This window comes from Trachemys scripta, chromosome 10 (assembly GCF_013100865.1).
Source record: "Trachemys scripta elegans isolate TJP31775 chromosome 10, CAS_Tse_1.0, whole genome shotgun sequence".
Lineage (NCBI taxonomy): Eukaryota > Metazoa > Chordata > Testudines > Emydidae > Trachemys > Trachemys scripta.
The window spans coordinates 66,344,048-66,360,895 of NC_048307.1; the positions used below are offsets into that span (position 1 = coordinate 66,344,048).

Here is a 16,848-nt window from a genome sequence, read left to right on the forward strand (position 1 = left end):
TCCAGTCATCATGCACAAATTACTAACTGCAATAGGAATGGCAGAGCAGTTACCAGCTGAAAGAGATTAACACCACGGCAAATTTTGATATTTGAGTTATGAAAAAAAAGGTTTTCATAAAAATGTAATAAACCCTAATTTTACAGTAGCTGAAACTAAACTGGGAAAAAGGGGAATTGGAGTCACCCTTTCTTAGGAGGTGGTTTGAGAGAGCTCCCTTTATGGCTAAATACTGATTTACTTACAGGGACCAAAATTTTCCAAACTTCAATCCCTAAAGCTAGGCACCTAAAAAAGTGGTTGCTGAGCAATCGCAGCTGCCACTGACTATACATTGAACTAATCTCCTTTAGAAAATAGGAAAAATGGGATACCCTGGCAGAGGCCTTTCTCAGAGTCCTAGATACAGTAACTCCTCACTTAATGTTGTAGTTATGTTCCTGAAAAATGCGACTTTAAGCGAAACAATGTTAAGCGAATCCAATTTCCCCATAAGAATTAATGTAAATAGGGGGGGTTAGGCTCCAGGGAAATTTTTTTTTTTTTGCCAGACAAAAGGCATTAGATACATTTTAAACAATTTTAAACAAACAATTTAATAGAGGTATTAAACAGGCTGGCAGCCCCCCTATCAGCTCCCCTGGCAATCAGCTGGTTTGTGGTGTTCAGGAGACTGGGGAAGGAGTGAGGATGTGGCGCGCAGCCTTCCTCCTCCCTCCCCGCCTCTTGAACCCTGCATACCAGCTGATTGCTGCAGGCAGGAGGCAGGGGAGGGAGGAGGGAGGCTGTGCGCCGCGTACTCGCTCCTCTCCCCAGCCTCCTGAACGCCGCAAGACAGCTGATTGCCGCGGGCAGGAGGCAGGGGGAGCAGGGGGAAGGTGCTGATCCATGGGGTCTGCTGGCAGGCAGGAGGCATAGGGGAACTGATGGGGGGCTGCCAGCCGTGGACAAAGCAGGCGGCCAAATGACGTTATAGCGGAGCATTGCACAACTTTAAACAAGCATGTTCTGTAATGGAGCAGGGACATAACATCGAAAGAACGTTAAGCGAGAGGACATTAAGTGGGGAGTTACTGTATTCCAAATAAAGGGGTCTAGAACTTTGGATGTGTCCTCAACTGCTGCACTTTAAGGCAGGAAAAAGTAATGTTAAAGATCACATACTTTTCTAGAAAGAAGTGCAACGTCTCCTAAGTGAACACACTTGCATATGGTTGGTGGAACAGATATTGGCATATGTAACAATAATAAAATCAAAACAAATTAATGCCTCGATTTTTAGTGCAGGTTAAGCTATGTCCATGTTAAACTAGTACAGTATCTACAAATTTACCAGTATCTAAACCAATGATGTCAGTCATTCACCCCTTGAAAAAAATATATATTACTTTCTTCAAGTTAGAATATTAATTCTTTTAAAGAGGTGAAGTCTGACTTGCAAATATGTGGTTAAGGAAACTATTCCCAACAGTCTCTCTTGGTATTCAGAAACTCAGTATGAAAGGTTCATATAATTAGATATGCTATAAAGAAGTTTGTTAGAGTAGGTTTTTTTACTTTGGTTTTATTATGATGATTTTATATGTTTATATATCTATCTGTTATTCAGTTTTATACTTCATTACATTTTTTGGTCTTATGTAAGACTATTTATCTACATGAACTATCATTCACATCAGACTATTTAGGTTTTTATACTGTCATTTATCACCATGATATCTGAGTATATGGCACCAATGAGCACAAAGAAAAATGTGACTTCCTTAATTATTATTTATTATTGGTTACTGGTTTCTAGTAGCACCCACATTGCAGTAGGTGCTGTATAAGCACCAAAGACATGAGCCCTGAACTTTGTGATGATCATCACATGAATGTATTTAAAACTGTTACTGCATTTGACAAGTACACCATTCACACGCTGTTCACCTGTAACTGGAGTTCTCTGAGACAGATTCTACACATTCCCACCCTTGGAATGTGCTAGCAGTGCAGCTCTGATGGTGCAATGCTTTACAACAGTGCCATTCGAGCTCTCTCACACCCGTCCTGCCCCTCCCCTCACTGTTCCTGAATGTTCTGACAGAGAGGCTATAAAACAGTGGCATGCTGCTCCAGCTGCTTCGGCTCCTTCCAATGACTCCTCAGGTCCATGGCTGTAATAAGGTCCCTGAGGAAGACAGACGGGGATTGCGAATGTGTGGAGTTCATATAAAAATACTGTGGCTAAAAGAGAGTTTTACTTTGAGTGGTCTCTACACATTTCCACTCTTGGGATAATCTGATAAGCAGTACTGTGAAATGAGGAAGGTGGGACATGGAGTCTTAATTAAACAATGATTGAAGTGCTATTCTACAAAACTGCAGTTCGGACCTGGATGCTAAATCAATGGAGTTCAGTGAATGTGTACATACAGATCCAAGCTGCAGCTCTGCAGATTTCAACAATGGTGAAATATTTAAGGAACATCAAAGATATCACTAGTGTCTTTGTTTCTGAAGCAACTGGGGCTGATGCAGGCCTATCTTTATTCACAGAACAGAAATGATTGATACCAGAGGGTTTAGCCATCAGGGCCTTCTGCAATGGAAGGGAGTGGAATTGGTTTTGATGCTCCTTAGAGATTCTTGGGAGTAAAGGTGTGACGTTGCACCCCGTAATGCTTTATAGAAATATGCTTATGAATGTAAATATGACATGACATATGACATATGGAATATAAACAGAAGTACTTGTGGCACAAATGGAGTATGTTTCATGCTACATATGCCATGTAAGATACTGAATGTATTCATCCCATTCATATGCATGTATCATTTTTATATCTGACGTTATTAGCGTTGGCTCTATGCTTGTATTTAAAGTGTTTGCTGTAGGAAGCACCTAAGGCAAATCTGGTCAACATAGTGTGAAGGGGTTATTCAAGTAATTGGGAGTACATGGCTAACAATGGACCTTGACAGATGCCAATCCACATCTGAGCTTTCCTGGGAACATTCAAACTAGCATGTGGACAATGGTGTCGGCCTGTAAAGAACTGAGTCATGCATGGACATGTGACTTGCCCATGTGACTCCAAAACTCCATCTTGTAGCTGTAATTCCACACAGAGGGAGAGAGGGGTTTCCATCCACAAGAAAAAGACTATATAAGCCCCAAGGAAACCCCTCCATTTTGTCTTCAGCTGGCTCAAGAGATAGCCTCTCCACCCCAAAGGATGACTGAAAGAAACTGGAACAAAGGACAGTAACTACAGGGGTGTGAGTGATTTCTGGACCCAGACTAGAAGGAGGCTAGTCTGCCAAAGAGGCTTATTGGAACATCTCTGAGGGTGAGATATACCTGCATTTAGTTTCCTACTGTATTAGGCTTAGACTTGTGTGTTTTATTTTATTTTGTTTGGTAATTTACTTTGTTCTGTCTGTTATTACTTCGAACCACTTAAATCCTACTTTTTGTATTTAATAAAATCACTTTTTACTTATTAATTTACCCAGAGTATGTATTAATACTTTGGGGGTAAAATGGATTTATACAGGGTAAAATTGATTTATTTAGGATTTGGATCCCATTGGGAGCTGGGTATAGGAGTGCTGGAGACAGGAGCACTTCTTAAGCTGTTTTCAGTTAAGCCTGCAGCTTGTGGGGGATGTGGTTCAGACTTGGATCTGTGATTGCAGCAAGCAAGCGTGTCTGGCTCAAACAAGGCAAGGTACTGAAGTCCCAAGCTGGCAGGAAAAACGGGCTCAGAGGTAGTCTAGGCACATCAAGTGGCAGTCCCAATCGGGTTTCTGTGATGCAACCCGTCACAAAAGCTTCTACATATTACGCACCAAGAAGGAGCGTGTCCTTTTCCTAAGTATGCTAGATACCTTCCATCTTTCCCAACTCTGGCCATCAGAGGTGGGAAAGATGGAAGGATAAAATCCTAGCCACTTTCCTTTTGGAACCACCATAGGATCCAGGAGACTGCATTGGGGTGCAGAACCTAGAGGAGCCTCAATAAATAAAAATAAAAGAAAGAATTCAAATAAAATAATACAATATAAAGGACTAAACTCACTCCAAAACTAACCAAGAACTAAAACTATCCAATGGCACTGTTGATTGAAGAAGTGGATCCAGGGAGGATCCAGTCTCCGCAACCACAATGGGAAGGAACAGAAGAAACTGGAGTGTCACACCTCCATTTATATCCTTACCCTCATAACATTCAGGAATAGCAAGAGGAGGAGTAGAAGGGGGTGAAAAAGTGTTCCAATTTCCCTGCTATTAAGTGTAAAACTGTCAGAGCTGCAGTACAAGCACGTCCCAAGGGTGGGACTATGTAGCGGCACTTGAAGAAGATCATTAGGAATAAATATATCTGTGATCAATATCTGGTGTCCACATGCCATACACACATAAATAATATATTTTTAAATGTATTATGTTATTCTGTTAACTACTCTAACAGATTAAACTTACCCATCAAGCTCAGCTGTTTCAATGTAACAGAGACCATGTGGTTCACTGCTAGATAGAAGTAATAAATCAGCCTGTAAAAAAAAAAGTGATGTTAAATATATTCTGTCATCTCAAAAAGGATTGAGAAAAGGCTCATATAAGATACAAAAAAAGTTCCAAGATACACCACCATGTTCTCTGTAATTTTTCTTATCTAGATATATAGCACAAATACTTCTTTAAAATTCTCAATGTCTGAAATTTTTTCCCCTAAATTATCAAACAGAGAAAACATACAAACAGACTTTATGGACCAGTCCCTCACCTGGTGTAAATTGGCATAGCTCCAATGACTTCAGTAAATCCATGACTTTTTTTTACATAAGGTCCAGATCTTTAGACAGTGTAAATCAGTGTACTTCCATTGAAATTAGATGATAAACTGGTCTAAAATTTGTAAAATTGAGTATTTTCATATTTAAAATGGTTCCCAGTCATGAACATTAAGGTTTTGCAATGAAAAATTCCTGCAGGATTTTGGGTACAGGTGATTCAGCATACCATTCATGCATAGTGCCTTCACTACCAGATAGGACTAGAAAAAGTTATTGCTGTGTTGGTGATGCCAGTACTTCACATCATAAGAAGTGTCCCCACTTTTACTTGACAGATCATAGTTTTTTTGAAGGAGAATTTATAATATAATAGACCTTGACAGGATGAGCTGTAAATACACTTTTAAGCCCTTATTTTACATAGGCACAAAGGAGTAAGTGAAGAGTGGTTTTCTATACATGTAAATAAAACCTTAAACATTACTCAGATGTATATTTGTGTTTGATTACAATACCGTCCTCCTGAGAAAAGTATTTTAAGTTACATAGCGTCAAAGTAAGGGCTTGTCTACACTACCCCGCGGGGTCGATCTAAGACACGCAACTTCAGCTACGTGAATAGCGTAGCTGAAGTCGGCGTACTTAGATCTACTTACTGCGGTGTCTTCACTGCGGTAAGTAGACGGCTGACACTCTCCCATCAAAACCGCTTGTGCTCCTCATTCTGGTGGAGTACCGAAGTCGATGGGAGAGCGCTAAGCAGTCGATTTATCGCGTCCATACTAGACACGATTAATCGACCCCTGCTGGATCGATCGCTGCCCGCCAATCCAGCCGGTAGTGTAGACAAGCCCTCATTTCCAAAGGGGGTGTCAATGCATATGGGAAACAAGGGGCAACAGCCACACAATACACACAGAAAGATAGAGAGAGGCAAGTATTTGTTACCATTTTATTTCTTCGTGACATGTGCTATGAAAGAAAATATCAGAACTACTTACAGCTACAAATGTATTATTCTCCAGTTTAATGATGTCACCGGGTCTTACATTCATCCATTTTTCATTCTGTAATCTATGAAAGATAAAACGCACACACATACACACTTATTTTTTTCTAGAAATATGTTTAGTGAGAGATAGTAATTTACACTTGTAGTCTTAAGGTCATTTACAAGGTATTAAATATGCACTATTACACTACAAAATCAATGCTCAGGGTGCCTTACTCAAAATAAACACTATGTTCCATTATTAACAAATCATCTGTATGACAAACTACTGACTACTATCCATTTTAAAATTATTTCTGTTGGTGATAACATTAGTAAAGACTTTATTCAGTAAGATCCCTACTAGATTCCTGTATACTAGAAAGATCTTTGTCATAATCATTGCACATATGACTGGAGAGCAGGAAACAGAGATGGAGAAGGGAAACGAAAACATGAAGCAGCAAAGTGGGGAGGAAGATTTAGATGCATGAGATAAGACATGGAAAAGAGAAGGAAAGAAAATAACGAGAACAAAGAAAACAGAAGAAAAAATTAAATAGCAAGCTGTTTTCAAGCTTGCTTGAACAAGTATTCATTGTTGCTAACATTTGAAAAACTCTTCCATGTTTGCACTGGCTAATTCAAATGCATTATAAATAGGGCCCTACCAAATTCATGGTCCATTATGGTCAATTTCATGGTCATAGGATTTTAAAAGTCATAAATTGCATTATTTCAGATATTTAAATCTGAAATTTCACAGTGTTGTAATTCTAGGGGTCCTGACTCAACTCTGAAGGCAGCAGCGCAGAAGTAAGCGTGGCACGGTATGGTATTGCCACGCTTACTTCTGCGTTGCTGCTGGTGGGGCGCTGCTTCAGAGCTGGGCACCTGGCCAGCAGCCTCCACTTTCCGACCACCGAAGGCAGTGCAGAAGTAAGGGTGGCAATACCACAACCCCCTACAAGAACATTGGGACCCCCAGTTTGAGAAACACTGTTCTCCCCCGTGAAATCCTCCCTGTGCAAGGAAAAGGCCGGGGTAGAGACCGTCGAATCGTGGAAGTCAACGAATGGCTACGCAGGTGGTGTCGGAGAGAAGGCTTTGGATTCTTCGACCATGGGATGGTGTTCCAAGAAGAAGGAGTGCTAGGCAGAGATGGGCGCCACCTAACGAAGAGAGGGAAGAGCATCTTCGCCAGCAGGCTGGCTAACCTAGTGAGGAGGGCTTTAAACTAGGTTCACTGGGGGAAGGAGACCAAAGCCCTGAGGTAAGTGGGGAAATGGGATCCTGGGAGGAAGCGCAAGCAGGAGAGCGCAAGAGGGGAGGACTCCTGTCTCATGCTGAGAAAGAGGGACGATCGATGAGTTATCTTAAGTGCCTATACACAAATGCAAGAAGCCTGGGAAACAAGCAGGGAGAACTGGAAGTCCTGGCACAGTCAGGGAACTATGATGTGATTGGAATAACAGAGACTTGGTGGGATAACTCACATGACTGGAGTACTGTCATGGATGGATATAAACTGTTCAGGAAGGACAGGCAGGGCAGAAAAGGTGGGGGAGTTGCGTTGTATGTAAGAGAGGAGTATGACTGCTCAGAGCTCCGGTATGAAACTGCAGAAAAACCTGAGAGTCTCTGGATAAAGTTGAGAAGTGTGAGCAACAAGGGTGATGTCGTGGTTGGAGTCTGCTATAGACCACCAGACCAGGGGGATGAGGTGGATGAGGCTTTCTTCTGGCAACTAGCAGAAGTTGCTAGATCGCAGGCCCTGGTTCTCATGGGAGACTTTAATCACCCTGATATCTGCTGGGAGAGCAATACAGCGGTGCACAGGCAATCCAGGAAATTTTTGGATAGTGTAGGGGACAATTTCCTGGTGCAAGTGCTGGAGGAACCAACTAGGGGCAAAGCTTTTCTTGACCTGCTACTCACAAACAGGGAAGAACTAGTAGGGGAAGCAAAAGTGGATGGGAACCTGGGAGGCAGTGACCTTGAGATGGTCGAGTTCAGGATCCTGACACAAGGAAGAAAGGAGAGCAGCAGAATACGGACCCTGGACTTCAGAAAAGCAGACTTTGACTCCCTCAGGGAACAGATGGGCAGGATCCCCTGGGAGAATAACATGAAGGGCAAAGGGGTCCAGGAGAGCTGGCTGTATTTTAAAGAATCCTTATTGAGGTTGCAGGAACAAACCATCCCGATGTGTAGAAAGAATAGTAAATATGGCAGGCGACCAGCTTGGCTAAACAGTGAAATCCTTGCTGATCTTAAACGCAAAAAAGAAGCTTACAAGAAGTGGAAGATTGGACAAATGACCAGGGAGGAGTATAAAAATATTGCTCAGGCGTGCAGGAGTGAAATCAGGAAGGCCAAATCACACTTGGAGTTGCAGTTAGCAAGAGATGTTAAGAGTAACAAGAAGGGTTTCTTCAGGTATGTTAGCAACAAAAAGAAAATCAAGGAAAGTGTGGGCCCCTTACTGAATGAGGGAGGCAACCTAGTGACCGAGGATGTGGAAAAAGCTAATGTACTCAATGATTTTTTTGCCTCTGTCTTCACGCACAAGGTCAGCTCCCAGATTGCTGCACTGGGCAGTACAGCATGGGGAGAAGGTGACCAACCCTCTGTGGAGAAAGAAGTGGTTCGGGACTATTTAGAAAAACTGGACGTGCACAAGTCCATGGGGCCAGATGCGCTGCATCCGAGGGTGCTAAAGGAGTTGGCGGGTGAGATTGCAGAGCCATTATCCATTATTTTTGAAAACTCATGGCGATCAGGGGAGGTCCCAGATGACTGGAAAAAGGCTAATGTAGTGCCCATCTTTAAAAAAAGGAAGGAGGAGGATCCGGGGAACTACAGGCCAGTCAGCCTCACCTCAGTCCCTGGAAAAATCATGGAGCAGGTCCTCAAGGAATCAATTATGAAACATTTAGAGGAGAGGAAAGTGATCAGGAAAAGTCAGCATGGATTCACGAAGGGGAAGTCGTGCCTGACTAACCTAATTGCCTTCTATGATGAGATAACTGGCTCTGTGGATGAGGGGAAAGCAGTGGATGTGTTATTCCTTGACTTTAGCAAAGCTTTTGATACGGTCTCCCACAGTATTCTTGCCACCAAGTTAAAGAAGTATGGGCTGGATGAATGGACTGTAAGGTGGATAGAAAGCTGGCTAGATCGTCGGGCTCAACTGGTAGTGATCAATGGCTCCATGTCTAGTTGGCAGCCGGTTTCAAGTGGAGTGCCCCAAGGGTCAGTCCTGGGGCCAGTTTTGTTTAATATCTTTATTAATGATCTGGAGGATGGTGCGGACTGCACTCTCAGCAAGTTTGCAGATGACACTAAACTAGGAGGCGTGGTAGATACACTAGAGGGTAGGGATCGGATACAGAGGGACCTAGACAAATTAGAGGACTGGGCCGAAAAAAACCTGATGAGGTTCAACAAGGACAAGTGCAGAGTCCTGCACTTAGGACGGAAGAATCCCATGCACAGACTAGGGACCAAATGGCTAGGTAGCAGTTCTGCAGAAAAGGACCTAGGGGTCACAGTGGACGAGAAGCTGGATATGAGTCAACAGTGTGCTCTTGTTGCCAAGAAGGTTAGCGGCATTTTGGGCTGTATAAGTAGGGGCATTGCCAGCAGATCGAGGAACGTGATCGTTCCCCTTTATTCGACATTGGTGAGGCCTCAGCTGGAATACTGTGTCCAGTTTTGGGCCCCACACTACAAGAAGGATGTGGAAAAATTGGAAAGAGTCCAGCGGAGGGCAACAAAAATGATTAGGGGTCTGGAGCACATGACTTATGAGGAGAGGCTGAGGGAACTGGGATTGTTTAGTCTCCAGAAGAGAAGAATGAGGGGGGATTTGATAGCAGCCTTCAACTACCTGAAGGGGGGTTCCAAAGAGGATGGAGCTCGGCTGTTCTCAGTGGTGGCAGATGACAGAACAAGGAGCAATGGTCTCAAGTTGCAGTGGGGGAGGTCCAGGTTGGATATCAGGAAAAACTATTTCACTAGGAGGGTGGTGAAACACTGGAATGCGTTACCTAGGGAGGTGGTGGAGTCTCCTTCCTTGGAGGTTTTTAAGGCCCGGCTTGACAAAGCACTGGCTGGGATGATTTAGCTGGGAATTGGTCCTGCTTTGAGCAGGGGGTTGGACTAGATGACCTCTTGAGGTCCCTTCCAACTCTGATATTCTATGATTCTATGAAATCTGTATAGTATAGGGTAAAAGTTCACAAGAGACCAGATTTCATAGGGGAGACCAGATTTCACAGTCCATGGTATGTTTTTCACAGCCATGAATTTGGTAGGGCCCTAATTATAATGCAGCAAAGGTTCTGCAATTATTAGATATTGCCTTGAATCGGAAGGGCAGAAATAAATGGGGCCCTATTGACATTTTTGCAAGGATTCCCCAAAACTGTAGTGAGGCAGAGGGAAAGCAGACCATGTGCATCAATGTAACTTTCAGATGTTTTTGTATAAAATTCACTAAGATGTCAGAGAGCTTGTGTCCTATTGCAATGAAGCATTAATAAAGTATTTCTCTGTAGTGATAATATAGCAGTACTGACCAATTCCAGTCAAGTTCAGAATAAAGATGGGTTATTACAAGGTAGTAATAAAGGTTGGTTTTATTTTTAGCTAAAAAAAATCTAATTTACTTGTCTTATAGGCTGGAAAACAGTTTAAATATTTATACAACTGTGAAATATGCCCTGCACTATCAGCATGCTAGGTCATTTGGCTTAGACATTCGAAGAACTTCTCTTTAATACTGATCCAAGTACATGTTGTTCTGGAAAGTTTTCAATAGCAGCATTTTCATCTAGAGCCAGAATTCACTCGTTTTCAAGCTCTCTTCTCCTCTGTATTTTATCTTAAGTGGGGAAATGTATGTTAGTTGCAGCACATTTAACTTAATTTTATTTAGTTTTTCAGGTGCACTTATATATTTGGATAATCTTTAAAGGAAACAGTTGTAGGGAATGTAATTTATTTGCAATATTGTTTCTCATGCTAATTTGTAGGACAAAATTGGAGGGAAAATTTAATTGATAAAGAGAGAAGTTTTAGTCATCATTTATAGTCCAAATGGGTCCTTACACCCGAGTTTCATGATAATTTGTATCCCAAACTAGAGGCAAATATCATAGTTTGGGCCCAACTCTAATTGACATTAGTAATCTGTTGTTAATCTAGTCATTATAAAATCTGTTTAAAGAACGTTAATCCCAGCAAGAGCTGAAAGTGCTGGAGAGTTAGTGCTCTGCTCAGAGATAAAGCATAACCTTGCTCTTCAAATGATCTCTAACAGGCAACTCAGAACTGCAGCCAGTCCTCCCCCAGCAGAGAGACAAGTCACCATGACATTTGAGGGCTAAGGATTCAAGAGGAATCCAGGAAACCACTAAGCAAACGCACTTACTAATATTAACATTAGCCTCTTACACATATTGAAAAAGTCAGAAAATCCAAAGCTATGGCTCATGCTTTGCCCTGAAATCATTCTGTTCTGGAGGGATAAGAGTGGGGAGCTCACATCATCCTGAAATACGGGGCAGCCTCAGGCTCAATCATGAATTTTTTGGCTTTTAACAGCGCTGCAACTATGCTATTTAAATATGATTTTTAAACAGTAAAACATCCCCAGGGGATGTTCAGGCTTGGGGTTTTTTGTGTGTTTTTAAAGGAACTTTTTTTCTGGAAGGTTTTTAGCAGTGTAGTGTGAGCCCGGTGAGCTTGAATCTGTAGACCCAGGCTCTGAGATTTGCTGCCATAGGTTTTAAAATACAGTGTAGATGTACTCTAATTAGCCTTCCCTGAAAGCAGTCTCTACTGGCTCTACATAGGTCAACATGGAAGGTGGAATGGAGGATTAAAATGAGGCCGTGAGATCTCCAACTATGTAGATCCAGTCATTGTAACAGATTGTGCAAACAATGAAGAAGAGCAATCCAAAGGTTCCACTGTAGCCCTGCATCTTGGCCAGATTAGAGTGTTAATTCCCCTCTCCAAAAACTGTACATTTTATATCTCAATTTATTTGGAGTGGTGACTTCATGCATCTCCAATTAATATTTAATAAAGCAGTATATATTATGTTTAATTTTAAATCAAGAAACTCCACACATTTCACCCACAAAGACAAATTACTCTGGCTTTATGCAGGGGCCATAAATTTAGTCCAGTCATTTTAAAAATTAATTTACATACCCAACCACACCCAAAGCCATCACTCTGCCCTGTTGGATCACTGCAATATGTTGTTGTGCTATGCTTTAAATGTGTATGCAACTGAAGGCTGACAGCTCCAAAAGAGTTGATCCCTTTTAGTTACGTAAGCAGAATGTGCTATATTGTGTGTAGAAAAAAAAATCCTTCGGACAACATCTGAAAACTATATACTAAACAGCAGATACCAGTTTGGACCTAGATTGTCTTGGACGTTTTGATTAGCTCACTTAACACATCAGAAAAAATATTAAGCTGCACTAGTTGGAAAGGGAGAAGAGACAGAATATTTAGGGTGGGAGTTTCAAATGAGTTAAGGGAGTTAAGTATCAGAGGGGTAGCCGTGTTAGTCTGGATCTGTAAAAAGCAACAGAGAGTCCTGTGGCACCTTTAAGACTAATAGATGTATTGGAGCATAAGCTTTCGTGGGTGAATACCCACTTTGTCAGACGGGACTCTCTGTTGCTTTTTAAGGGAGTTAGTTACCCAACTCCCACTGAATGCCAATGGGAGCTGGAAGCCTAAACCCCATAGACTCTATAGAAAATCCCAGCCTAAATTGATTTCAGAATGGGGAGAGATTGAGAAACACACAGTGAGAATGAAAAAGATAATGCATCAGAGCACATGAACTGCTTTGGAGCTCTGTGTTTATTAACTCTTTTAAATTTTGCTTTTTGACTTTCCTGTAATGTCCTCAATGAGTTCAGGGAGTATAGAGTTCAAATCATGATTCTGTGGATAGATATTATCCCAATTAAAATGTCAAAAGACTGAGGAACAAAATGCTCACTATTCTGATATTTCTACTCCTTTTCAAAATTCAGCTCTGCCTAACAGGTCACCTCATGACACATGGAATCTTGTTCCACTCCCACATAAGGAAACCATAAGGATTCACTGGAGCCCCGTGGATTCACTGTGCATGCATTACAGTGACTCCAGTAGAAGCCAGGCTTGCAAATACAGCCATTCAATGAATACAGAGAGATTTGGACAGGGCTCAAAATGCTTCTGGCATTTTTGCCACCATTTTGAGGCGAGGGCTGCTAGAACTGCATCTGTAATGGGGCTCCCAGATGTCCTGGTACCAATTTGGGCAGTCTGATGAGCGTACCAGTTTGTTTTGTTTTTGTGGAATTCCCTAGTGTAGACAAGATTTAATTTCATCTCTGGAAAGTGCCACGGTGAAATATATAAATGAAGGATTATGATGATAGAGCAAAAGACAATTTAAACATCAGGATATTGGTGGCAACATATCTAGTGCTTTTTGTATGAACCGCCACTTTAGCATTTTCCATTAGCATTTGACGTAACAAAATCCCACTTCTTGGGGCTCAAGTATTAAAAAGCATCTTAGGTTAAAGATCAACTTTTACCAAAGTCTGAGTTTTCACTTAACAGTTACAATTTCTTGTTCTGAAGACACATTTGTGAATTAGTTCTCCTTGCAGAGACCATACTTCAGAGTATATAAAATGTGTAACATGGAACAACAGTACCTATACTTTAAAAACACCAGTACAGAATAAACCGTACTCCCTCCGGAAGGGAATAACCTGACCTGCTGTGGTACCAATACACAAGACAGCATTAGATTAGCCATTCAGATGCCCCTAGTGGGGCTCTTAACCAATCAGTCTGTACTAGAGATGGTCAAGAGAGAGCAGAATGTTGAATTTGGAAAAAAAACTAATTATGCAGCTCAGCAACTAATACGATGTTATGTGCAATGCAAAAAAACAAAATAACTGTTTCTCCAGGGGTTGGTCTGGTATGGTTAAGTATCCAGCATTGCTGGGGTAAAAAATTTAAGTTGTAAATATCCATTTAGACACAAGCAAATCTGGTCATAGGCACATGCAACTGTTTGGTCCCTATACTTCTGTACTCCCTCTAAATCCCCCATATTTGTGTGCTGATTTAGCAATTCACAGGGTGACCCATTCTCCACTCCAGAAGCCGGTCTGACAGTTGGAGGAAATTTACTGCCAAATGGGATTGGAGTGGAGGAAATCCACTGCTGAATCCTCCCAACGCCTCTGCCCTTCTCAGATAGCTTGGGGCCCCACCAATCATAAAACTATCCCTGATCAGAATTGCATCTAACAAGAAGAGTCTCTCCCTACTCAGGTAAGGCAATAGATTCATAAACAAGTAGTTGCCAAACATTACCTGAAACTATTTTCATGCTATGCTGTTAGGGAAAATTGTGTGAACTAGGCATCTACCTAGTTTTCTATCAGTTTTCTTTAGTTGCCTCTTCTGTTAATAAGGATATCAACTGTAAATATGTAGCACCAACCTACTAGAAGGCTTCCAACTTCATTGATGTTTTTTATGAATTCCTGTTTGATAACATCCACTTCTTTCTAGGGAGGCAGCATTATATCAACGATGCATTATCTTGATTCCACTTGTACATAATATGCAGTCATTCAAAGAACAACTGCACACAATAGCTTAATTTAACAGAGGATCAGGGCTCCAACAAGTCTAATACTAAATATTTTAAGCTTTGCACAAACATTTATATGCAAGTCTTATACAATGGGACAACCAGGTCTGGAAGAGCAAAACAAACGGCCTGAAATGTATTGATTAAACTGCTGCCTTTTGAAACAGGCCATAGTTCTATGGACTGAAAGTTTATCCATCCCGGGGGAAGGGGCTTTCTTTTTATTGCTATTTTTAACAGGAACTCAGTGCTATTCAATGGAATTCATACTAGACATACTACGCAGGGGAGCAAAACATCCCTACGCCCACATTGTCCACTGATCACTCCCTGCCCATTGCATCTCTACTTGTTTCTATTATCACTGGGATTATTCTCTCTTTTTGTTTGCTCTTGTACTGAAACTCTTCCAAGTCTATGTTACAGTCCTTCCATTTGTTACATTCGATTGCTTGAGATTTATTTATTGGTAACTATTTTTGCCATTTGAGACATTTTTGTTCTGTGACTGCTTTACATTAATACATTATTTACAATTCAAAAGTCTGCTTAAACAAATGAGCGATCAGAAAATAGCTGGTCTTTAATATCTTCAGAATATATGTTATTTATTTAAAAATAATCAAAACCAAAACAATTCAATTTTAAAGAAAAATCTTCACAGACTAATTCCAGAAAAACAAAGATTCTGCCTCAGTGGAACCTCAAACTGGCCTAGCCCTCAGGAAATCAGATTGTGGACCTATGGTTTTATTTATGAAAGTCATTTACAGTCAAGGAACTCAATATTTCATCTTACTGTGAGTTGATTTGGCAAACCTTCTGTAAAGTTAATGTTTTGGCACCATGGATTGCTTTGCCTACATGTTATAACCACAAAACAAGCAAGAAATAACTACACCCAAGAAGGACAGAAACAGAGAAAGAAGAAAGACTGTTGCCACCGCGCTCAGTTTCAAAAATAACTTCATCATAGCTGACCATGAGCATTTCTCCCAGAGATTATGCTTATACTGTACATTCTAATAAAAAGAATTAGAAGCATCTCTAATAGAATCACCTGGTGACTACCAGCAATGATACAGTTCATATTTTCACTAGCTCCATATAAATTAAATGAAAACGTTACTATGCCTAGTTCTCAAATCATGTCCTTGTTTACAGTAGTGGTGTGGCATCCATTATACTTCAAAGCAGTGGTCACCAACCCATCAATCACGATCAGCTGGTCGATCCTGAAGCCTCTGCCAGTCAATCACGATCTCCAGGCTGCTAAAAGTCCAGCGGCACAGTGGGGCTCAGGCAGGCTGCCTGCCTCCCATGGCCCCACGCCACTTCCGGAAGCGACTGGCTGCTGGCACATCTCTGCAGCCCCTGGGCGGGGGTTGGAGGCAGCTCTGCGTGCTGCCCCCGCCCCTAGCACCATCCCTGCAGCTCCCATTAGCCGGGAACCAGCCAATCGGAGCTGCGGGGGCGCCGCTTGTGGGCGCGCCACTTGTGGGTGCAGGCAGCCCATGGAGACATGCTGCCCCCCTTCCTCCAAGGGCCGCAGAGATGTGCCAGCATCTAGCCGCTTCCGGGAACAGCGTGGGGCCACAGCAGGCAGGCAGCCTGCCTGAGCCCCGCTGTGCTGCTGGCCAGAAGCCGCCTGTGTAAGCGCCTCCCGGCTGTAGCCTACACTTCTCACCCCCTCCTGCACGGCAACCCCCTGCACTGAACCCCCTCCTGCACCAAATTCCCTCCCAGAGCCCACACCCGTCACCCTCTCCTGCACCCCAACACTCTGCCCCAACCTGGAGCCCCCTCCTGCACCCAAACTCTCTCCCAGAGCTTGCACCCCTCACTCCTGCACCCCAACCCCCTGCCCCAGGCTCAGCCCGGAGCCTCCTCCCACACTCTGAACCCCTTGGCCCCAGCCTAGAGCCTGCACCCCTTCCCACACCCCAACCCCCTGCCCCATCCCAGTGAAAGTGAGGGTGGGGGACAGCAAGCGAGGGGGGAATGGAGTGAGTGGGGCAGGGCCTCAGGGAAGGGTAGGGGCCTCAGAGAAGGGGCGGGATAGATCCTGGGTTGATCTTAAATTCAAAAAGTGATCTTGTCCATAAAAAGGTTGAAGACCACTGCCCTAGAGGCAGGGCCAGGTTAACTCTCCAGTGGGCCTGGGGCTATTAGATTTTGTGGGCCCCTGTATACAAGTCTTTTTCCTGGGAGGGAGCTTGGTGCTGGAGGGGGCTGGGGCAGGGGACTGAAGTGCAGGAGGAGGCAGGGGGTCTGGGAAGGAGTTTGGGTGCAGGAGGGGGATTCTGATATTGGTGGGGTGGAGGAGGGGGTGCGAGGTTCAGGCTCTGGCCGGGAGGCACTTACCACAGGT

At 42.8% G+C, this 16,848-nt stretch overlaps 1 protein-coding gene across 1 annotated transcript in view; it reads right to left on the reverse strand.

Moving 5' to 3' along the window:
* Positions 1-16,848, reverse strand: part of ATP8B4 (ATPase phospholipid transporting 8B4 (putative)) — a 201,471-nt gene that overhangs the window by 88,976 nt on the left and 95,647 nt on the right. The window contains 2 exon segments of the mRNA XM_034784937.1: positions 4,469-4,539; positions 5,784-5,856. Of these exon segments, the coding sequence (XP_034640828.1) occupies positions 4,469-4,539; positions 5,784-5,856 (144 nt within the window).